At 39.1% G+C, this 24331-nt stretch overlaps 4 protein-coding genes across 5 annotated transcripts; 3 read left to right on the plus strand and 1 right to left on the minus strand.

Moving 5' to 3' along the window:
• Positions 1–279: 279 nt before the first annotated feature.
• On the plus strand, positions 280–2479 carry cetn2 (centrin, EF-hand protein, 2). Its single transcript, XM_086085079.1, has 5 exons — positions 280–525; positions 618–779; positions 1061–1189; positions 1525–1662; positions 1846–2479. The coding sequence occupies exons 1-5, from the start codon at positions 523–525 to the stop codon at positions 1933–1935; spliced, it is 522 nt and encodes a 173-aa protein (XP_085941205.1). The 5' UTR covers positions 280–522; the 3' UTR covers positions 1936–2479.
• Positions 2480–3213: 734 nt separating this feature from the next.
• gcna (germ cell nuclear acidic peptidase) lies at positions 3214–7986 on the minus strand. The gene is made up of 13 exons (XM_086085085.1): positions 7949–7986; positions 7664–7769; positions 7426–7588; positions 7274–7346; positions 7111–7175; positions 6935–6995; positions 6771–6841; positions 6279–6698; positions 5920–6085; positions 5676–5820; positions 5447–5582; positions 3850–4054; positions 3214–3776 (listed from the first exon to the last, which is right to left on the minus strand). Exons 2-13 carry the CDS (start codon positions 7751–7753, stop codon positions 3548–3550), a joined length of 1824 nt encoding a protein of 607 aa, XP_085941211.1. The 5' UTR covers positions 7754–7769; positions 7949–7986; the 3' UTR covers positions 3214–3547.
• A 1164-nt stretch (positions 7987–9150) lies between these two features.
• LOC147168705 (serine/threonine-protein phosphatase 2A catalytic subunit beta isoform-like) lies at positions 9151–13220 on the plus strand. Of its 2 annotated transcripts, XM_086084368.1 has the most exons (8): positions 9151–9359; positions 10405–10614; positions 10709–10882; positions 10980–11069; positions 11219–11380; positions 12248–12366; positions 12482–12567; positions 12829–13220. In XM_086084368.1, exons 1-7 carry the CDS (start codon positions 9216–9218, stop codon positions 12552–12554), a joined length of 972 nt encoding a protein of 323 aa, XP_085940494.1. In that variant the 5' UTR covers positions 9151–9215; the 3' UTR covers positions 12555–12567; positions 12829–13220. The 2 variants fall into 2 exon arrangements, with proteins under 2 accessions (XP_085940494.1, XP_085940493.1); XM_086084367.1 differs by lacking the exon at positions 12829–13220 and having other exon boundaries at positions 12482–12723.
• Positions 13221–13858: 638 nt separating this feature from the next.
• On the plus strand, positions 13859–23735 carry sfxn1 (sideroflexin 1). The gene is made up of 11 exons (XM_086085055.1): positions 13859–13967; positions 16287–16456; positions 16536–16706; positions 17728–17826; positions 17897–17972; positions 18250–18335; positions 20144–20271; positions 20336–20385; positions 20504–20553; positions 21019–21066; positions 21144–23735. The coding sequence occupies exons 2-11, from the start codon at positions 16293–16295 to the stop codon at positions 21238–21240; spliced, it is 969 nt and encodes a 322-aa protein (XP_085941181.1). The 5' UTR covers positions 13859–13967; positions 16287–16292; the 3' UTR covers positions 21241–23735.
• Positions 23736–24331: the final 596 nt, after the last annotated feature.

The following is a 24331-nucleotide window of genomic DNA, read 5'->3' on the forward strand; positions in this document are numbered from 1 at the left end:
AAAATGTTTAATTTGAATAAAATAATGAAGTTTTCGTTATCAGACACAACTGTGACGTTCATAAAAACAATAAATATCAACGCAGGATGATTTGTTTTGGTACTTTTCTCGTATTTTAGTTACACATTTTTGTTCCTGCATTCTTCTATCCGTCTAATCGAGTCGCTTCTTTCCATCCCGTGACTATCAACAACCAATCAGCTTTTCCCCGACTGGAGTGTTCGATTTTAATGCCAAATGAGCCCGATACAAGTCCCTTATGCCATTTGAGATTGGTACGCTTTATCCGGGCAGATCACGAAACCAAAGCAAACGTCCCCGCGACAACCAGCTGCTACCCAAATGACTCTGGAACGCTAACATCGCGCTGTTTATTTACTTCTCTGTCACTGCCCATAGATCGTTTCCCCCCCGGTGTGTGGCTGTTTGCAATTATATCCCTTTACCAGCAATAGGATTCTCCTAAACCTGTGAATCAACATTAATTGGATAATAGCGGATTTGCTTAGCCTGACATAATTGATGGTGAGTAAAAAATAAAATAAAAAATGATTCACGGTTATGGTGCACCGCATCATTTGACTGTATACATGCTGTCTTGTTTGCGTGTCCACCAGGCGTGCGCCAAGAGGCCATCTTTGCAGGGGCCGGTGCCTCCCCCTCGCAAGAAGACGAGCCCCAAACCTGAGCTGACAGAGGAACAAAAGCAGGAGATCAGGGAGGCCTTTGAGCTCTTTGACACAGATGGTGCTGGATACATTGATGTCAAGGAACTCAAGGTAAAGAGGGTTCGAACAGCTGTCAGGGCAGGCGGGGAGAAACTCATCACGGAATTTTACTCGATTTAAACAACAAAAGGGAAACCACTGTTCATTATGGCTTACTTCAAATGTATTTTTAATGCGTTTAATATAAATTTTTACTGTATTTCTTCAAATAGTGATCACAAAAAAGAAAAATGCACTCACGCAGTTTAATAAAGACACCCAGACACTATTTGTGTAACAAATCTGGTGGTATTTATTTATGAAACACGTTTTTGTTCTGTTCTCTGTGCAAGGTTGCCATGAGGGCTCTTGGTTTCGAACCCAAGAAAGAGGAGATCAAGAAGATGATTGGTGAAGTGGACAAGGACAGCACAGGGAAGATCTCCTTTAGTGATTTCCTCAGTGTCATGACACAGAAGATGGTAACTATACTATACCTAGTTAGAATTTACATTAAACAAAAATAGATGCAATTTTTTAAAAAATTCGTTGTAAGTTAAATCTTAAAACAGGAGATTTAAATAGTGTAAACTTGTAGCTGAAATATTAGTTATGGTTAATATGGATGCTCCAAGAATAGAACGTGTATGGTTTAGCTGCCTAATTTGATTCGACATTAGTATATAGAAATACATCTCATTATCAAATTTGTTTGTACAGGAGGTCAGCACTACATTCTAACTCCACAGACATTTAATGCGAGCGTTCCACATTGACATGACAGGCTTTAGTAAAAGTGCTCTTCATTTTCTTCCAGGCTGAGAAGGATTCCAAAGAGGAGATCCTGAAAGCTTTCCGCCTCTTTGACGACGACGAGACCGGTAGGATCTCCTTCAAGAATCTCAAGAGAGTCGCGAAGGAGCTGGGAGAAAACCTCACAGATGAAGAGCTACAGGTAAGAAAATGGTTGCAAAAGGGGCGGGAAATTTGAGTCAATTTCAATTAACTACTCACACATTTTTTGATATTGGCAAAATGGGTCCCAAATTGTCAATTATTGGGCTGATGCTTGCAGATGTTACCCTTCGGTTGTCTTGGTGCTCGACTGACACATCTTCCCCATTCTCCTCCTATGAAGGAAATGATTGAGGAGGCGGACAGAGATGGCGATGGCGAAGTCAACCAGCAAGAGTTCCTAAGGATTATGAAGAAAACCTGCCTGTACTGATGGTCGTGTTTGGTTTGACATGAAAAGCTGCCTTTAGATTTTGTCCTCTCTTACTTGTCCCTTGGTATTGTGTCAAAAGATTGGAGGCAAATTGTGTTAGATCTTATCAAGAGGTCCATTAACGTCAAAGATGCTGCATACTTTTGTGAAAATTATATAGTCATTGTTGAAAAAAAAAAAAAAGTGCCTGCTTTAATACAATAGCCACAGGTCATTCCATCATGTACGATACCGACTGTCCATTTACATTGTTGTCAGTCAGTATGAAGTTGATGATCTCACCTTGATCAGGCAGCCATAGGTGAGTGATGGAGTAGAAGAATAACATTGTGTTATATTGAGAGGTTTCACTTGATTTTGACATAAAACATGTTCAAATTCCATGCAAATGTTGAACTTGACCGCTGGTAGTTGCACATTGTGGATGCCCTGCTGTGCTGTATTTTTCAATGTTTATATATTGTATAGTGCATTTAAAAAAAAAAAAAAAATCTAAGTATACTGCTATTTATGGTACGGATAAAATAAATATCTTTGAGCATTATTGTTTTATTATTATTATTATTATGAATAAGTGGTGAGAGAGCGGTTGGCACATCAGCCTCACAGTTCTGAGGTTCAATTCTTGGCTCCGGCCTTCTCAGGATTTTTGTATGCTTGCCCAATGCATGTGTGGGTTTTTGTTCAGTATTCATGTTGGGTTAAATGAGAAAACTACATTTTCCCCATTAGGTATCAATGTGAGCATGAAGGATAGGCTTCAGCTCACCTGCAACACTGAAAACTAGGGGTGTTGTATAAAATAAAATAAAAATCGGCAATATAACGCGATATTACAGCGCGCAATTCTCGAATCGATTTGCGGTTGAATCGCTTTTTAAACATAATTTTTTTTATGGGAATATTCAATAAAACTTTTACTTAGGGTTAGGATTCACACATTAAGCATGGAAGAATGTTATATTAGTGGAACATTAAGCCTTAATATTTTTATTTCAGTGCTGTTCAAACGTGAAACAGACTGCAACCTGTTTGTTAAATGCAGTGGGCTCAGTTATAAGCCAGAATTCTCAGATAAATAAATACATTTTCAAACAAACCTTACAGTGTACAAGTTTACTGATTAGCATTTTTTAAATTTGAGTAAAAATAAATAGCAATAGATTTTTCAGATTCGTATCGGGATTAATCGATATCGAATCAAATCGTGACACGAATCGAAAGGTACTAAGCAATTCACACCCCTACTGAAAACAAGCGCTTTATAACGTGGATGGGTGTCATGAATATGACCTGTAACCTTTACAGTTCCAATGAAATCAACTTTGACATTTGATTTTGAAATATAAACAATTCAAACTTTATTTGGAGGGTAAAATGTGACAATTTTATAATTGAATGTATAAGTAAATTACCTACATAAAAACAACTAGTTACTCAGCTATCATCAACGTATAAAACATCCACAACGAGATTCAAACGTGAACATTCACACTGTGAAATGCATTACCGACAGCTGCTCCCTTATGAGGTTATTGCAGACATTTAACGGCTTTTATTGTCGCCCCGTTGCTGCGTTTCCACTTACCTCAGAGGTCTCAACTATGAATTGTCAATCACTCAATTTATTCTTAGAGGCAAAGTCTGCGCTGAGTTTCCGCATGACTTCTCGATGGCTTTGCTCCGCCAGCTCTTGGCGTGCGTTCCCGTAATTCTCCTTCACAAATTGGGCGAAAGGCGTCGGCGGACGAGGCTTGGATGTTGTGAGCAGGACGAGTTTGCCTGTGCAGAGTGCACACACGAACTTCTGGGTGTCCAGGGACTTGGAATGACGCCCAATCCTGAGGAGAACAACGCGCTTATCGCCAGTGAAGCGGGCGTCACATAAAAGTCCCGTTTCATCGTGCCACTTACGTATTCTGACACTTGGTGCACTTGTACTGGAATTTAAACTTGATGTCGTAGCTATGGCAGCGGGTCACCATCGGCAGCTCGGGGTGCACCAAGGCGGCCTTGCGAGCGTACATCTTCCACAAGCGTCCGTGGCCGTCCCGCACGCCGTTTATCAGCCAGGTCGCAGCGTGGCACATCTCGTGGATCAAAGTGTCTCGGAGGCGATCTAGACGGTTTGAGCCAAAATATTGAATACATACCAACAATTGCAAGTAGTGATTTTGCTTCAAAATTTTTCCAGTTAGCATTATAAGCCTTTGGAGTTTGAAGAAAGAAAATAAAGACGTCTTTCATTAAAATAAATAAAGACGTCTTTCATTAACTCATTCACTGCCATTGACGGCTATAGAAGATATTTCTATTAGTTTGCCACTTTTGTTAATAAGAGAACGAAAACTGGAAAAAAAATATATTGTACATTTCGAACGGATATAAAATTTGTGATTAATCGTGAGTTAATTATTGTACAATTTAAAAAAAGTTATCGCCTGACGTGACTTAAAACTGAATTAAGTGTAAAAACTTGCCATTACAATGCATGTAGTTGTAATTGACTCATTCACTGCCATTGACGGCTATAGACGTCAAAAATTCATTTGAACTATTTCTATTAGTTAAAACAAATGTTCCCACTTTTGTTAACAAGAATGTGAAAACCTACAATTTTTTTTATTGTACATTTAGAAAAGATATAAAATTTGTGATTAATCGTGAGTTAATTATTGAAGTCATGTGATTAATTTCAATGAAAAATTATATTCACCTGACGAGATAAAAAAAGAAAAGAAAAAGATTCTAAAACATTTGGTGCTTCAGGCCATTAAAATTTTAATTGTAATTAATCGCATGACTTCACTAGTTAACTCACGATTAATCACAAATTTTATATCTGTTCTAAATGTACAATAACATTTTTTTGTAGGTTTTCACATTCTTATTAACAAAAGTGAGAAAATTGTTTTAACTAATAGAAAGTTAAAATTTATTTTTGACATCTATAGCCGTCAATGGCAGTGAATGAGTCAATTACAACTACATGCATTGCAATGGCAAGTTTTTACACTTAATTATTTGTCTCAATGCCAGCCTGTCAAACTGGTCTGTGGCGGGATTGCTGATCTTCAGCATGGTATGCTCAGCTCCTTTACCATTGATAGACCTCCAAACATGCATACAATCATTACGCAATATTTTAAAGCCCTTTTGTTGATTGTATACAGTATATATTTTGAATTTTAAAATTGCAATCTTTTAATGTGTAAGTGTAACCGGAGTCGAACGCACGTCCCAACTGGTCAACTACACATCCACTATGTGTTATCTTTTTCACGGATTTAGATCATTTTTACAAATTTGTGGAAAAGTACACATTCCAGCTTTTCCACAGAGCCTCAGCTGTTCTTTGGGATTCATGGTAAGACTGGACATGTAAAAAAAAAAATATATATTTTTTTAAAAGTCTGCGAGAAAGTGTGAATGACCTTAAGTGCTCTGATCTACACATTCCATACCGCAAGTTTTGTAACTGAACTGCAGAACCACCTTTATGAAAAATTACCTGCAGCGTCGCAGACTTTCTCGGACAGTTCGATGCGAGCGTAACGGTTCCCTCCATTTTGCTCCTGTCCAGTGATGCAGTAGCCTGCGGTTTTGCGCATCTTTTTGTTCCAAGTCACGGACATATTGATGGGTAGCTGGAAACGTCAGCCAAGTAAAGAAATGATTCAACAAGTTAGCCATCATACACGCGTGTGTTCATAATAAAAAGGGCTGAACCAACTCCGTACCTTCCTATCAAACACACTGCTGTTGTACATCTGATACAGTTTGCTTGTAAGCTCTTCCTTTTTTTGCTTAAAACTGCGGCAATAGCTGGAGCTAAGGTTTGATAGAGACTCCAAGAAACAACCTGGGGTTTTGCACAAAGCTAGTCTGGAGGAAGACAAACATGTAAAGAAAGTGACCGCGGTAGGCGGATGTTGAAGTATTTCAGTGGATGAAAAAATAATAATAATAATTTTGAATATGCACCTGCTGGTGAAACCGTGTCTGGGCTCTGTCTGGCTCACCGTTGGCTTCAGGGTGGTGTTTTTACCAGGAGTCCTTGCATCCAGACTTGTCCCGCCTGATGAGTTGAATCTGGGTTTAGTCAGCCCCTTCACGGGTGGAAGTGACACAGGAGGGCCCATATTGAATTCTGCATTCAATAACAAACAATAGACAGACTTTAAACCAAAAATGTCTAGCCTCTCAGGATTTATCATCATATGATTAGTCAGTAGTTGTTTGCAATAATTTTCTCCATAGAAACACCGCTGAAAGTAAGGAAACTAAAAAAAAAAAATAATACAATATATATATATATATATTTTTTTTTTTTTTTGCTGCACCTGTATTGCTCTTAGAAGTAGAGTCAGTGAATATGTTCTTCTTTCTAAGCCTGTCCAGTAAGGACAGGAACTCATCTTCTGAACCAGATGAGTCGTGGAGCTTGGAAGGAGCTGAAAGCGTACACTTGGGAGAAAGCAGAGATGTTGCAGTACTGCGGGATGGCCGAGGAACGGTGAAGGGGGAGACTGGAGGCAAGATCGGCGATGGCGGACTGTCATTTTGATCACAAAGCACTGGGTTGGTCTCATGTTTTGAGAAAGAATTTGGGTTTCTGAAGCGAGTCCTCCAAGTGCTCTTGATGACAATATTATCATGCTCCTCCTCACTATCACTGATGAACACAGGGGAGGCACACTGAGAAAGCGGCAGTGGTGTCCTGAATGTATTTTGAGTGGCTGGAGTATTGCTCTTCTTACGCCCTGGAAGAAAATGAAGAAGAAGCCATCATAATCGTGTTGTTTTACAATGGGTGCTGGCTATATCTGTAATACCTTTGGAGGATGATTTTGTCTGAACGAAGTCATCATCTGACAAGTCATCATCCACAATAAAATTGGTAAGGCTTTGGGATAGAAAAAGATTTAAAAAATTCAGAACACACTTTCAGCAACAGCAATACAGTAATGCAAGTTTGAATGACAACTTAAACGGTCACCTGTCATCACTTTCGGATACTTTCCTGGGCTTGGTAGCAGGAGTTTTCACACGTTGCAGGACTTAATACACACAGAAAGATTAGTATTATGTCAGCAAGTATTTTTAGGTGGTACTTGGTGTAAAAGGTTTGAGAACAACTGCACAAATGAATAAAAAAAAAAAAAGGCAACTCACAGTTTTCAAAAACGCTACTATCATCATCATCATCATCATCATCATCCGAGCTCACTGCAAGAACACTTAAATTGTAAACAAAGAACATGGCAGAAGTTATTTTCACGGTGAAGTCGTGCAATACAACTGATTAGCACAATCAAATGAAAACACAGTATCTTACCTGTCTATCTTCACAGCATTGCATGGTTTCTTTGAGGTAGGTTTCGTTCTTGGAGTGCTCCAATTCACAAGAACTAAGGAATGAAAAGAATATTCGTGGAACTGCTGCAACAAAATACCTCAGACTCAGTTCTAAGGTTCCATCTCACTCACTTTGGTCAAATTCGTCATCACTGGAGTCCCTCGCGTTGGCCCTGTAGTGCTGGTTCTCTTTGTCTTCATCTTCTGAAAGATAATTGACAGGCGACGTTGATCGGTCAGCAAAATAGTCCCCGCTTGTGGCACCATGGCGTTGCTTCCCAATCGCGTCAATCAGCTACAAAAGGAAGGACACATTTAGATATATTAGTAAATACCAATGACGCAAAAAACTTGCACACAAAATGTAAACCTTCTTTTCTGCGACGTCTAGTCCACCGTCCCCGGTCCAGCCCATCTTTTTGGCAACTCGTTCAAATAACTTGCGAGTATCATCGTTCATAGTTTCCTCTATAAAACTGCACAAAACATTCAGAGTTATTTAATATCTCAGTTCCATTTGATTTTCATAAGCTACAAGGCATGTTAGCTAGAAACAAAAACAGGCTATCTAGGTCGCTTTTCTAGTTAGCATTGCGTTCTAGCAAAGTAGCGTTACTGAACTCGGCATTGTTTTTATAGTAGTTTTGAGCATTACCGAACTTGAACTTCGAAAAAACGACTTGTTTGGTAACAATAAAAAGTTCTTCGGGAGCTTTAAAAACAGACGCCTACAAGCAATTGGCGACTGAGGATTCGAATCTCGTGAACACTAAATGGACCAATGAGAGCACGCTTTATTATGCAGTGAATAGCCAATCAGGAAAGACGCCAACAAGTACACTGGGATACGTCTCAATGCAGGGTCTGATACCTACGAGGGCTGTATTTGGTAATATGTCAAGTCCAAATTGGACATATACATTGGGCTGTCCAATGTATTTATACAGCCCTTAATCACAAAAGTCGGCCCCATTTATATTAAGTTACGTCCGACCAATGCGTTAACCGCCGCACGAAAAGTGTCCATTCGGTTCAGTACTAACTGGCTGTGTCTCAGTCCAGTGTCTCCTTTCTGCATTCGAAACTAAAGTACACGATTCCTCCTCCGCTTCTCAACAACAGAAGCATCTCGATCATATTTGAGCCAATGAGGCAAAAAATAATAATAATAATACATGGGACATAGTGAAATAATAATGATAATAATAATTTACATATGTAAAAGTTTGGATAATGGCTTTAAGTCAATTTTGATTTTTTTTTTTTAAATACTGAACGTGATGTGATTAATTGTTTCATTTTCCAATAGATTATCAATCAGATTGTCAATCACTACATAGAGTATGTAGTGATTGACAAAATCAGTCTCCAAAAACGGTTTCATTCAGGGCAACCCCCGTTTACAAATCTTTTTAAATAGGACAAATAAATAAATAACAATTTAAATAATTTAGCAAGTGCTAAGTAGTAAGTTAACTAAATGGCTCGTTTCTCAATGTTCTGTTTTCGGACTGTGTCTAAAATTGGAGTATGAAAATAAAAACGGGAATATTCCATTTCCAATTTCCGTTTTTTCTTTTCTGCGCGTGTGCTGATAATATTTTTTAAGTCACTTTTTCGTTTTTTTTATTGATAATTTGAAATAGAAATATCTATTAATGCAGGATTATTTGAACACTGATTATTGTGGCAAGCTCAATCATCTATTATCGACATCAACTCATGACAGTTCCACATTTTCCAGTAGAGGGCAGTCGAGCAGCTAACATATTACCTGAAATAAAGAGCACGTCATTTCTATGATGTAAAAATACACACAAAAGCGATCATGTCCCTTTAAGTGATGACGCAGGCTAATCATTACTCAAATAAACTCTCATTCAGGCTGTCAGGACGTAGCTTGGCCTGCTAATGTGGTCCTGATGATTTTCCTTTGGGATTTGAAAGGAGGCAGCTACTCGGACATGGATGATAAGTCAGTGAGCAAAGAGTTGGATATATGGATTGAACAGCTCATTGAGTGCAGGCAACTCAAGGAAAATCAAGTCCAAGAACTTTGTGAAAGGGTAGGACTGGCTGTGGGAAAACAACAAACGCAATATTCACATTCTTTTACACCATTTTCCATCCACTATCATATTGACTCTTAATAATGTAAATATTTGAGCTAGTTCAAATATTAGTTCAACGTGTTTTGTAATTTATCTTAACCCAAATGAATAGAAGCCTCAATGGGCAGAACTTAAATTGAGGCCAGGTCCTTCTAACTATGTTTACATATTAAATGTCTTTTTTTTAAATTAAAAATATTCATGATTTTTTTTTTTGTGCTCTGAATTGATCAGATTTACTCCTTCGCCCCCCCGTTGTATCTCTGCTTAAAGAAACGCCCCACGTGTGCGTAGCAACACATCAAGACTACTACCTTGCTAGCATGATTTGTTCATGATGGAGTATTGCCAAAAACGAAACGTTACCGGTTTGATAGTGCTTCCCCCCCCCTTTTTTTTTTTTGAATGAACAATCAAAACTTGCTGATGATGCAATGAAAACAGGCATGTCGCACCAGTGGTTGAAGCTGTATGCTGCCACATATATGCAGCCCTCAAATATGACCTTTACATCCCATGACATCAAGTAGAGAGCTTTCCATTTTTTTTCTTTAACTTTTTTTGTTGCTAACCAGAGTTCGATACATGCTGATGGAACATGAGTGACATTCACTACACATCTCCACAGACCTTAGAATCTTTCTCCCTGCACTTCGATCAAATTCACCAAAATTGCGCTACGCCACCTGTGCCACATCTTAGACCTGATTTTTGCTGGTCTAAAGATTCACCCACTTTCTGTCACCAATTGTCAAGTGCGTCCGGGGTGTGTAAAAGCTCGTACTTCATTCATGCACGAACTGCCTAATTCTCAAAACACTGTAAACAAGGCTTGCATTGGTTTAGAGGCTTGTCCAAAGCCCAAATGTATGCTGTTAGCATGATGCTAACACCATCGACTGCCATTGACAGCTATGGAAGTCAAGCATCCATTTGAACTGGAAAGGCTTACAGTGAATGATTTTTAATGTTACTTTCTTTGCCCCTCCCCTATGGCAAGGCCAAAGAGATCCTCCAAAAGGAGTCCAACGTTCAGGAGGTGAGATGTCCCGTGACGGTCTGTGGAGATGTTCATGGTCAGTTTTATGATCTCATGGAGCTTTTTAAGATTGGCGGAAATCCCCCTGACACCAACTATCTCTTCATGGGGGACTATGTGGATAGAGGATATTATTCTGTGGAGACAGTGACACTGCTTGTTTGTCTGAAGGTACATATATATATATATATATATAAATATAAAAAATCCACCAAATAATTATATCTCTGCCAGATTGGTTGAGTTGTTGACATTTGGCGCACAGGTCAGGTTTCGTGAAAGGATCACCATTCTGAGAGGGAACCACGAGACGAGACAGCTCACACACGTGTACGGCTTCTACGATGAGTGTCTGATGAAATACGGAAATGTCAATGTTTGGAAGTACTTCACTGATCTATTCGATTATTTACCTCTGACTGCGTTGGTGGATAACCAGGTGAGAATCTTGACAAGATCCAGGCGAATCACACCAATGTGTTGGGAGTAAATGAACATTTCTAAAAAAAATAAAATAAAATAAAATGTCTTTCAAGATTTTGTGCCTACATGGCGGATTGTCTCCTTCAATAGTCACACTGGAAAACATCAGAGCATTGGATCGCATGCAGGAGGTTCCTCATGAGGTACAAATGACATTACGGGACCCTTGACAATGTCAAAGTAAATGCTCCGTGTTCAACTTTCGATATTGAGCGGGGCATCCGTTAGACCTGAATGTTTGCCAATGGAATCTGAGCTAGCATAAACAACACTTGTTTTCCTCCACATTTAGGGTCCAATGTGTGACTTGTTGTGGTCCGACCCAGATGAGCACCACGGATGGGACATTTCTCTCCGTGGTGCAGGTTACACTTTTGGCCAGGACATCTCAGAGACTTTTAACCATGCAAATGGCCTCACTTTGGTTTCACGAGCACACCAGCTGGAGATGGAGGTAAATTAATTAGGTGAAATCTGATAGGATCCATTCACAAGGGCTGTATCAAAAAGTCTGAATTTGCAGAGATAACTAGAATGGCATGGTGGTCGGTATTCACCATGTAGGACACGCCTTAGTTGAAACATGTCAAGTTATTATCAATCTTTAGCATAATTTTTCACCAGGCATTTCATAAACATTTTACTTTTTGAATGATTCTGTTTAAAACCATGTGTGATTTTCACTTCTTAACTCATTCACTGCCATTGACGGCTATAGACGTCAAAAATTCATTTGAACTATTTCTATTAGTTTAAATTTTTTTTCCCACTTTTGTTAACAAGAGTGTGAAAACGTAGATTTTTTTATTGAACATTTAGAACAGATATAAAATGTGTGATTAATTGTGAGTTAACTAGTGAAGTCATGCGATTAATTCCATTAAAAATTTTAATCGCCTGACGCCCCTAATTTTTAATAATCTTTTCTTTTTTAAATTGCGTCAGGCGATTATTATTTTTTAATTGTAATTAATCACATGACTTCAATAATTAACTCACAATTAATCAATCATTTTATATCTGTTCTAAATGTAATTTTTTAAAAGGTTTTCATACCCTTATTAACAAAAGTGGAAAAAGTGTTAAACTAATAGAAATAGTTCAAATGAATTTTTGACGTCTATAGCCATCAATGGCAGTGAATGAGTTAATTTTCAATACATTTATTATTTTGTCACATTCAAGTTATATCCCTGACCACTGTAGGGCTTTTCTTACATTATCGGAGGCGTACCAACAATTTTGTCCATGTGTCCATATATTGTTTTGTCATTTTTTGTTATCAAAAATGATAACATAACACTCAAACTTCCCGATTCAGGGCTTTAACTGGTACCATGACAGAAATGTTGTAACGATCTTCAGTGCACCAAACTATTGTTATCGTTGTGGAAACAAGGCAGCGATCATGGAACTTGAAGACACACTGAAATGCTCCTTGTAAGTCATTTCCCAGCACTCATTTAGTTTGATGGAATATTTAATAGCGACTGAAGCCCTTTCAGATTCCGTAATTGGGATTTGCACTGACAAAAGATATCTCTTTGTTTGCCAGCCAACAGTTTGACCCGGCCCCCCGCAAAGACGAGAACCAATCGTCGTGGCGTTTTCCAGACTACTTCCTCTAAAGATCTGCAGATGGTGACCACTAAACCACAAACGTGATCCACCGTATTTATAAAGAACCATCACCCTCTGCACATCAAAAAGAGTTGATATGCAAAACAAATGTTAAGTCCGACATTTGCTTGACAGCACTTGGGGCAGTGATAAATGATTATCAGAGAGCTGAAATGATTCTGTTCTTTGCGATGTGTTTTACTTTCTGTCACACAGCAACGGCAGCAGACTTTGCACACTCTACAATAGTGCAAGTGGTGAAGATGACTTCATATTTTGCAGGCACTAAAGGAGCACAGATGCCTAGAAATACTTCATCGAGCAGGGATGCCAAAGAATTACAACAACAAAAAAGACTGAAGTCCGTTTGATACATCGTTGCATATCACAAAATGCCAGATACCATGCAGATAGTACTCATAGGGTGAATATGAATAATCAAGTAATCTTGTACACATGGTAAGCGTTATAATTTCCTGGAATGCCATGACGTGTTCTTCCTATGCAAGGGCAGATGAGTCACACATACTGTATAGCGAAAACTCAGATGTCATTCCAAAAAAAGCTAAGCTTGAACTTTTACCAATTTCTGCGTGTGTAAGAAGAAGAAAAAAAAAAATCAAAAGTGAACTAAAATTGTTCAAACCATTTGTAAGTGAGATTTTATTGCTTTCGTAAATTTATTTTTCATGTATTAAAATTTTCAAAAACGATTTGAATTCATGAATTAAAAGAATAATGACTATAGTAAGGGATACGATACAAGACAATACATAAGACTATAAGGCTTTGTTGGTATAACTTGTTCATGTCAAAATAACCTTTTTTTCCCCTTCACGTCTTTAAAAAAAAATATATATATATATTTATTGAACATAGAAAAATAATACAAATACCAGTCAATCCAATTTACATGAATCACATTTTAAAATAAAATACAAATTACATTCTGGTAGCGCCAAGATGTTTAAAAATATATATATATATATTCTGCATCTATATTATCAATTGACATTTTGTAAATTTAAGAGACTTAATTGTCAATTTCAATAAAAAAAATTCGAGTAAAGGTTTACATGTCAAGCTAACCAATACATCAAGCGCGCATGTGTGACGGAGCACTACCGGGAGTTCTATTTAAAATTAAAACATGTTCATGTCACCGCAAACGTTAAAGCGAAATTCTCAGCCACGCGTGTTCATAAGTGACTTCAGTTCCTTGCGCAACAGAATTCAGATATGATTCCGCCACGCTTATCCACATCGGGTCGAGTATTTCTCCTCACTTTTAATTTGTCGTCTTGCTGCTTCCGGTGTGGGGGGTGTGCGATGTGGCCGTGTGTGTGTGCGTGACTGCTCGCTAAATTAGCTGGCTGCAGACTTTCAGGGATACCTCACAGAGCACCGGAGCCCTCAGCGCGGTAAGTAATCCGTTATTCAAAGTCTAAATGAAATGTGCTGGTGTTAGGTGGCAGGGATACAGCAAGCGTGTGCGCGCGTGCGTGCGTGCGCGTGTTGAGGTTGTGTTGATGTGGCGCCTACATACTAGTTGAATCCTGGACGCACAGATGCCCGCACCGCCGAAATCATCTTCGCTTGTAATGGATTATATATTTTTCCTACATTTTCTCGCCATTGTTTTGTCTCAAGACCCGGTCCAGATCAGACTGGTTTGGGTCCGGTTGTCACCCAGAGCGCGTTTAGCACTTCTCAGAGGTGGGGGTGAAGAACCCCCCTTACCCCATCCTTACAAAATACATGAAAATATTTATTTAAAAAAAACAAAAAACTGAAGGTGCAATGTGATGTGATATTGATCGCACGCAAACAATTGGTGGTTAATGTGTAGCCACGCAGGCCCGCTGTGATTGGCTGAGAGTGAGGGCACAAGCGACCGAGAGCTTGCAGATCACGCGGTCCAAAGTTCACCCACATCACCTTCATTAGCAATTAAAAGTATTGATTAACGCGGCGCGAGGGCAACCCACGCTGAGCCTCATATTAAGTACAGCATCAAGCAAAGTGGCCTTTGCGTGCGCGCGTGTGTGTGCGTGTGCGCGCGTGAGGTTCCAACCCGTGAGAGTTCAATTTAAAGAGGCCGCACATGCAGCTGCACATTAGTGTTTCATGTGTCAGTCAATGCGACCAGCAGCCATGTTTGGTGCAATTCCAGGAGGAGTTTCATCATCCTGCAGCAAATCCTTGCGGAGACTTTAAGTTTGGAGTGAAAATGGTTAAAAACCAGATCCGAGCACGACATGTTCACGGCAGTGCCGGCCAGTTTTAACTGGCTGTGCGTGTGTGTCTGCTCATACCCTGACACAAACTATAACGTATGCATCAACATCTTAATAATTACTGTCCTGTGCATTCAAACACTTCAAAGCAGCTTGCAGCTATGAGTGGATGTATGGAATAGCAAGCGTAGCCATAGTAACAATGTACACAGCACGTTCAAATTATATTTATTTCAACAGCTGTATCGCCCCCCCCCCAACAAATGGAAAAAAATAATGACCAAAAATGACATTCATTTCTAGAGACGTATGTTTGTCTTAAGAATCCAGACATTCAATCGCAGAAAACTAAAACTAATACTGAAACTAATAAGAACTAAATTAAAACAAAGTATTTGTCATGAGGGAACATGAGGGGATGAGGGATGGTGGACCCAAATGCAGAGAAACAGGAATCAAGTACAATGTGTGGTACTTTTATTAACCACAGTGAAAAAGGTGAGCAGACGAGTAGACTGGTCGCCACGACTGGCACAGAACGTGAGTAGACTGGTCGCCACGACTGGCACAGTGCGCGAGTAGACTGGTCGCCATGACTGGCACGGGGCGTGAATAGACTGGTCGCCAAGAAGGGCACGGGAAGCGAGTAGATTGGTCGCCATGCCTGGCACAGGATGCAAATAGACTGGTCGCCATGACTGGCACGGGACGCGAATAGACTGGTGGCCAAGAAGGGCACGGGAAGCGAGTAGACTGGTCGCCATGCCTGGCACGGGATGCAAATAGACTGGTCGCCATGACTGGCACGGGACGCGAATAAACTGGTCGCCAAGAAGGGCACGGGAAGCGAGTAGACTGGTCGCCATGACTGGCACGGGATGCAAATAGACTGGTCGCCATGACTGGAACGGGTCGCAAATAGACTGGTCGCCATGATTGGCACGGGACGCGAGTAGACTGGTCACCATGACTGGCACGGGACGCAAGTAGACTGGTCGCCATGACTGGAACGTGTGTGCCGTAACAGGACCTGATTTGCCTTGACTTGCTGTGGAGTGACTTCACTTGGTGAAGACGACTTGGCTGTGGCGATGACTTGGCGGTGACGAAGGCTACTCAGCTGTGACAAAGACTTGAGGCACAAACTTCCACACATTAACTTGGGCAATGCACCCACACCGACTGGACAAACACAACAGACTAAATACACCAACACTAATGAGGAAGGGAAGACACACACAGGTGGACGTGTTTAGACAGAACGAGACAAGGGAAGAAACCAGGAACACAAGACAAAAAACACCAACCACAGACAAAAAGAACAAGAACACTCATAACAAACAAAAACCCAACCCCACATAACCGAAACATGACAGTGCATTAGCTGGGATAGGTTCCAGCTCACCAAAAAACGTAAGGACAAGCCATCCAGAAAATAAATCAATGGATGGCCTTCTTTTATTTCTTTTTTGTTAACTAACAAAAATTATTTCCTTTCACCAGATAAAAATGGCTACAGAGCTCCCCACATCCATAAACATCAACGAGCCCCGTTGGGACCAGAGCACATTTGTGGGCCGCGCCAAGCATTTCTTCACCGTCACGGACCCGCGCAACGTCCTCCTCACCAACGAACAGCTAGAACGCGCGCACAAAATCATCACCGACTACAGGTGAGACAACCGCAGCTGCCTAAACCACCGGCGAACACCCAAATCCAGAATCCTTATCCAAATGTTTACCATCTCCCAGAAAAGGAATCGTCTCGCCAGGGCTGACGGAAGACGAACTGTGGCGAGCCAAATATGTCTTTGACTCTGCTTTCCACCCGGATACCGGAGAGAAGATGATCCTGATTGGCCGCATGTCAGCGCAGGTTCCGATGAACATGACCATCACTGGATGCATGATGACATTTTACAAGTAAGAACTTGTTAGTGCGCTGTAGCCACTTTTTGACAATTTATAAGGGAACTAAAGTCTAAATATTTCCTTGCAATAATTTGTTATATATCTAAACACCATATTTTGATGAATATTGCATTTGCGGAATAAGAATTAAGCAGATTAATCGTTTTTTTTCCCTATACCACCCTCTGCTGTCTACTAAAATTGATGTCAAAGTGCCCTCGGGCTCGCATTGCGAATGTCAACAGCTCACCAGCTTTTTTGGGTTTGGTCATGTCATGTTCGCAATGCGTGCCTGAGGGCACTTTGACGTCACATTATGTTCCCGTCTGTATTAACATTGAGGTACTAGAATAAATATTTCATATATAATAGGGGGGATTTAAAAGATGTGAGTGCATCGAATTGGTCCACTTTAAAATGTACTGTTGAATCATAAAAATAAAAAAATAACTTTTTGGGAAATGTCTCTCGAAACATGGGGTGCAAGACGATTGAGGGACGGACCATTTTAAAGTGGAACAATTCGATTCAGTTTGATTCAATGGGGTTACGATTTGATTCAATATGGCTCAGCTCAGCGTAGTGTGATGCAATGAGTTTCTTGTTATTTTACAATATGAATAAACTTGACAGTACTGTAACGCTTCCTTCAAAGATATATCCCAATAAAAGACGAATAGATACTTGATTCGATATCTTGATATATTTTTTAAGTGGAACGATTCGATTCGATGCAGTCACAACTTTTAAATCAAAACAAATGTTCCAGTTTGAATTGCTAGCTCAATACCTAGATAGATAGATCAAGAGCTAGCTCGATTGATAGCTAGCTCGATTGATAGCTACTAGGTAGCTAGATAGATCAAGAACTAGCTCGATAGATAGATAGCTCTATAGATAGATAGATGGATAGAGAGATAGATCAAGAGCTAGCTTGAGCGCTAACTTGATTGATAGCTAGCTAGCGTGATCGATAGATACTAATGTATGAGGAGCTGTTAAGTGTTCATTATCTGTTTTCCACATCGTCCAGGACCACTCCAGCTGTGTTGTTCTGGCAGTGGATCAATCAGTCTTTCAACGCAATCGTAAACTACACCAACAGGAGCGGCGACGCTCCCATCACAGTCAAGTAAGTCAACATCACGCCCGAATCTCATGAACCCTCTCGTTCGCCGCTAACGTGCTTCTCTCGTTTGCAGTCAGCTTGGCACAGCGTATGTATCGGCCACCACGGGGGCAGTCGCCACCGCGCTAGGACTTAACGCACTAACAAAGGTATCATCATCTAACTTCATTCTACTTCTCATTTTAACGGGCTGACCTCAAGCTCTCGGGTAGTGCTGACATGATGTTAGCTGCGCACAAATAGCCTCTTTGTATGAGAGGAGCCTAATTATTCACGGGGTCGTGCTTTGGAATCGGCGTGTCTCCCTGCCAGCTCAGTGTTATTCGTGCTGATTTATGCTCGGGAAGCTTGAATGCTTACATCATTGCAGAGACGGAACTTGTTTGCTGCTATGTTTTTTTTGAAGCGTCTCCTCTCCCGCTACAGCACGTCTCACCTCTGATCGGACGCTTTGTTCCGTTTGCTGCGGTCGCCGCAGCGAATTGCATCAACATCCCGCTGATGAGGCAAAGGTAAGATGTGAGGAGTTGACCTAAAGACACATCAACTCTTGACTAGTTACCCATTTTTTTGTATATTGTAAATGTGCACACACACACAGCAAACAAATGAGACAATGTTTCAATCAGAGAAGTGTTTAAAGCAAAAGGTGACGGTATGAAATATCGTAAGTGCTTGTTATTTACAGGAAGAAAAGACAAACACTAGAAACTCGCAAGCTTGTTTCCTGAGATTAGGCCTACACAACTTAAACAGGAGAACTACAGTACCGTGGTATGGAGGACCAAAACTGCCAATAAGTGACTAAAAGGGAAAATAAAAATGGATATAAAAAATATATAATTTGAAAATTTAATTTTTAAAAAGTAACATAAATGGAAATATAATATATATATATATACACATATATATATATATATATATATATATATACACATATACATATATATATACACATATACATATATATATACACATATACATATATATATACATATATATATATATACATATACATATACATAAATACATTTGTATAAAATTTCTGATTTCTATTTTTTATATTGGGTTTTATTTTCACTTTGTTATTTATTTCTTTATTTCAGAACCGCCCCCTCATTTGAATAACATTTCATCCTGGCAGTATAGACCCAAACTGCCAAAATTTAAAATAAATAAATGACTAAATAAATATATAAATGACTAAATAAATAAATAAATGACTAGAAGTGAAAATAAAAACGGATATAACATTTTTTTTTATAAAAAAAAAAAAAGTATATATATAGTCAATTATTTATTTATTTTGAATTTTAGCAGTGTTGGTCCTCCATACAGTGGAACCTCTGAACACAATTAATTATATCTAATGCGGCTCATCTTCTGACCTATAGGAACTATAGCAATAAAATAACATATAATAAATATAACAATAGAAATAATTGGTTCCAAGGTCAAATTGTCATAATCATTATTAAGGAAGCAACAACAAAACATTTCACAGTATGATATTTTCACAGTATGCCAGTAATGTGAAGAATAGGCAAACTTCCATACTTGACACAAAATACAAATGGTACTGCTAAATGTTCTAATCATATTTTACAACCAAAATGTAATTTCAAGTGCAAATAACTCAGCGATTGTACTAGCAAGCCTGTGACATGTTATTCTAACCTCTCTGAGCGTACTTAAATGTTTATTATTGACACTCCTGTTTAAGTTTACTGTAAAACTAAACAAACAGAATTGCATATATTATGTAGTTAATTTAAAAACAACACACACGGTTTTCGTAATCGCTAGCTTACTGCTAACACACATTGTAAAACTCAATTGATGAGCTAGCAAGCATTACCATTAGAACTCCAGACTTACCATGATAAAATAAGGAATATTCACAAACTGTGGTAACCAACATACAGTTAATATAATACTCACAGGCATAAATTATTCTTACTCTGTTGAAAAACGAGTCATATTAAAGTTAAATTGCGACTTTCTTCTCCCTACTAACATAAGACTGTATTTCCATGTATGCTCCACACTGCCCCTCAGAGGTCAAGGCGCGCATAGCGCTTTGAATTTAACCAAAGTTGAAAGCAGAGGGTAACGTTTCACTTCAAGACACCAACACTAGAGGTGTCAGTTTGATATCGTCACATCCCACAGTGTTACTGTCAGAATTTTGTAATGAGATACCAGCATTTACAGTACTGTTACGTCCCTTATCTTTTTTTTCTTCTTTATGAACAATAACAATGTTAAGAATCAACACTTTTAAATTTTGAAGTGTTTTGTATCTGCTTCTTGTCCTCAGAGAACTGAAACACGGCATTCCCATAACAGACGAGAACGACAACAGGATAGGAGAGTCGACCAAAGCAGCACAGCAGGCCATCTCTCAGGTTGTGGTCTCAAGGATCCTCATGGCCTCTCCGGGAATGGGTACGACGATCTACTTTCTATCACCAGTCACACCCAAAGATGACATAATTTTCCTTCTTTTCAGCCATCCCGCCCTTTTTAATGAACCATTTGGAGAAGAAGGCCTTTCTGAGGGTAAGATGTTCACATCGGCTAACTAGCGAGAGTCAGATGAAAAAGAAAATGCAATTCACTTGCCTTGAGACTGAGTTTGTGCCCTTCATTTGTTTTTTGTCATGCATGCGTTTTTCAGAGGTTCCCATGGATGAGTGCACCCATTCAAGTCAGCCTGGTGGGATTCTGGTGAGCGTTCTCTGATAGTCAACCATCATAGCCAGCGTTTCTTCCATAAAACACTGTTGCATTCGTATTAATTTACAAACATAATTTGTTCCCAGGTCATCCAAGCTAAAAAATCCCGGATCAACAATAGGGAAAACTATGGAAGAGGTTTAGGGCCAGTGAAGAGGGAAAAAAAAGTTTGACAGGATTCTCACTTTACTCTCAGAATTCTCACTTTGAAGTCAGAATTCTGACTTTATTAGTAAGAATTCTGAGAATAACGTCAGAATTCTGACTTAAAAAAGTCGAATTCTGAGAATATAGTAAGAATCCGGCCAAACTTTCCCCCCCCCCCTCTCTTCACTGGCCCTAATCTTCTTCTGTGACACTAAACTAGTCATTCTTTGGATGACAGCAGCTCAAACTAATCATTTTAAATATATTTCCTTTTCGCTCATCACAACTTCATTCTTTTCACATTTTTAGCCTGGTGTTTGCGACTCCACTGTGCTGCGCGTTGTTCCCCCAGAAGAGGTGAGCGAAAGGCTTCAATCAGTATAAAATTAGGAAAGACTGTAATTTTAGTAACAATGTACACGTGCATCCTCTAGCTCCATGTCGGTGAGTCGCCTGGAGCCCGAGCTGCAAGAAAAGATCCGGGCCAGCCACCCGGGCCTGGAGCGAGTCTACTTCAATAAGGGGCTATGAGAGCCCGCCCACACAGAGTCCAAACGCCACCATGACCAGGTCGCCGACAACCACAACCCCCCCCCCCCCCCCAACATTTAAGTGTGCCAAAGTTGAGTTTGCGTCTGCTTCACACCTACAGTCTTTTCGTCTTTATAGTGTGAATTGTATTTTCGTCAATTGACATTTTTTGTTTGTGCAGTATATTTTTTTTGAAATAGTTTTTCACTTAATTATTCAAAAATCTCTGAAGTTGTGCCAAATCTATATTACCTCCGAAAGACCTCAACCAGCTGTTTTATTACATTGCTATCCCCCAATCGCTTTATTTTTGCCAAATGAGTGACCATTGAAAAAGGCTTTATCTACAGGGAGCCATGCTTTTTAAAATGGCGGCGATCAGTTATGGACCGACATGGTGCTATTTCAATATCCTCACGGTCTGTTTTTGCCATTATATTTATTCTGCTTGACAAACTAGCGCCAGCAGCCACTCCTCATGACATTTAGTAACACTTTTATTCTGTTCAGCATATATTTCCTATATATATTTCCGTTTATTGCGGCTTCTTGCCAACATGTGGTTAGCATAAATGCTAGTGGCTACATTCCATGTAGGCCTATTTGCTAATATTGTGCTAAAAACTCATTCCTGCTACTCAAATGAGGAATATCAATTTAGAAAAAAAATAAAAAAAAACACATGAAAAGCTAAAAATGGCTGATTTTAAATTTAAAGTATTAGGATTATTATCAGTGGTTAACATAAATGCTAGTGGCTATATTTAATGTGTTTGCTAATATTGTGCTAAAAACTCATTCCTGTTACTCAAATGAGGAATATCAATTTAGAAATGAAAAAAAAGCTAAAAATGGCTCATTGAAAGTTAAAAACAAAAACTTAAGCATGTTTTCAGAGGTAGTATAAGCAAATGACACCGAGCCAGTGGAATGGGCCATTATAAATTTGAGGCACTTTGGATTATTTATTTTTTTATAATGAATTGCAAGCATCGAATCACAACAGTATTGGCAGACACTTAAAATAATTCAGATGAAAAAAAAGAAAAAAAAAAAGTGATTGAGACATCCCTAGTCTGTATTTTGTCCTTCCCTAGTGATTACGACAATTGAAAAAACAACTGAAAGGGGAAAAGGAGTCTTCAATTTCACAAGTGGGATTCATTGAGGAAGTGCGGTAACAAATGTTCATTTAAAATATGTCATACCTTGTACAAGTTAACGTGTCACATTTTAGGCAGCATCCCGAGAGGAATAATCAACGCAAAAAGTACTTAGATTATGGTGAATTTTGACTATTTAGTTTTATAACAGTAGAGTAAGTTTATGTTACTCTTTGGTTGTAATTTTGAGTCCTTTATAGAGCGGAGTATTTGGCAAGCTTACCAAATACTGGGGGTCCGAGGCTTAACGATGACCATAAAATAATTTATCATCACGTGGCCAAAAGAAGGCATACTTACCGGTAGTTAAAGCCGTATTTTCTGTTTTTCAATTGTTTTATATTCACGACCTCAAAGTGATTTTCTACATATATTTACAGCATTTCTGACTGCACTAGCGTGGGTTAATTATATGTGTGTACAAAATACAAATTATGTCGCCGCCATACGAACACAACTGTCAGAAACCGAGGACCCCCATACGCACTTATTATGATTTTGGATATTCCCACACTGTTCTCACATGTCCTCATTATTGTATGAAACGCTAGCAGTGTTATATAAAGTTTCAGACTGAAAGTAGAATATTGAATATTACAACAAGTAGGCTAAGCATCATTTCGCCTACCTGAACTGTGCTGGTCATCAAGCACATGAAGATCCTGAAAATCAGGAATGGCAAAAAACAACAACACAATGTTGATTGATATTCTCTATGTAGCGATCAAATGTTAGTTGTAATTAATTAATCCAATGAACGCAAATGTTTACATCAAATGTTCGTGAACTTTGATTCCATCGCTCATTATCATGGTGTGATCACTGTAAAGATGTTTAATAGTCTCTAAATCTAATATTGTTGTATTGTATGACAAACTGGATTTAAATAAGTGTTTCCAGGTAAATGTTTCCAGCTGATATGATGTGACTGATGTTCTTGTCATCTTGAAGGTGAACTGAATGTATTGTTTTCCTGCTACAGACAAGTCTTGGTCCACAAAAGCACAATGTTGGAATGCTGACATGAAATGCTGCACTTCTTTGTTTCGTTTTTGGTTTGTTTCGAAAACACTTTCACTGTAGTGTTGTTTAGTTAACCGCTGAGGGAGTAGCACAAAAATCCCATTTTTATGTTTACTTGACATTTCTTGTATTGATTTTCTTAACATAATTGTATCCTATAAGAGCGAATCCCTCTTTCTTGCTGTACATCACAAACTACTACACGAGCGAGTGGAAACTGTCAACTAAAAATACAGCCCAAGTGATCATGTAAGGGAAGATTTATGTTTTTCTGAAAATTAAATGGTGTTTGGTGGTGCAGTTCACTGACTCAATGTGATCTTCATGTGGGATAATAAAGAGCGCCACCTTTAGGCACTTGACAGAAGACAAGCTAGTGACGTCAAAAGTTATTTTCTTTTTCTTTTTTTTAATCCAAGGCACAATATCTTAGAACAGGGGTGGAGAACCAGCAGCAATTTTCAAATTTAATTTAAGACAAACTTATAACAACATTGAATTACCATAATGTTTATCAAGTATAAATTATGAACATATAGCGGCCAAAATTACATGGCAACCTGGCATAGCTGTCGGTTCCCCACACCTGACTTTTAAAACATTCAGGGCACACTTGCTTCATATAACCGTACAAGTAAATGGACGTGATAACTCTCAGCGGACTTCAGAACACGCGTCATTGCCAGCAACTAAAACAAAAGCAAAGATAGGACTTGGACTCTCATGGCAATGTGCTGACTTTAAAAAGGCTGATTGTGCAAAAACGGAAAGAGGGAAAAAAAAAAGCAATAATGCAGCCTAGCAGTAAACCATCCACGATTGTAAGATGTAATTAGTGTCCCACTTGTGCAGACACAAAGAAGCTTCGAAGCAGTAACGCAAGACAACAGGAACACCATGTGACC

This window comes from Leptonotus elevatus, chromosome 9 (assembly GCF_054856555.1).
Source record: "Leptonotus elevatus isolate MCC_2025b chromosome 9, RoL_Lele_1.0, whole genome shotgun sequence".
NCBI lineage: Eukaryota > Metazoa > Chordata > Actinopteri > Syngnathiformes > Syngnathidae > Leptonotus > Leptonotus elevatus.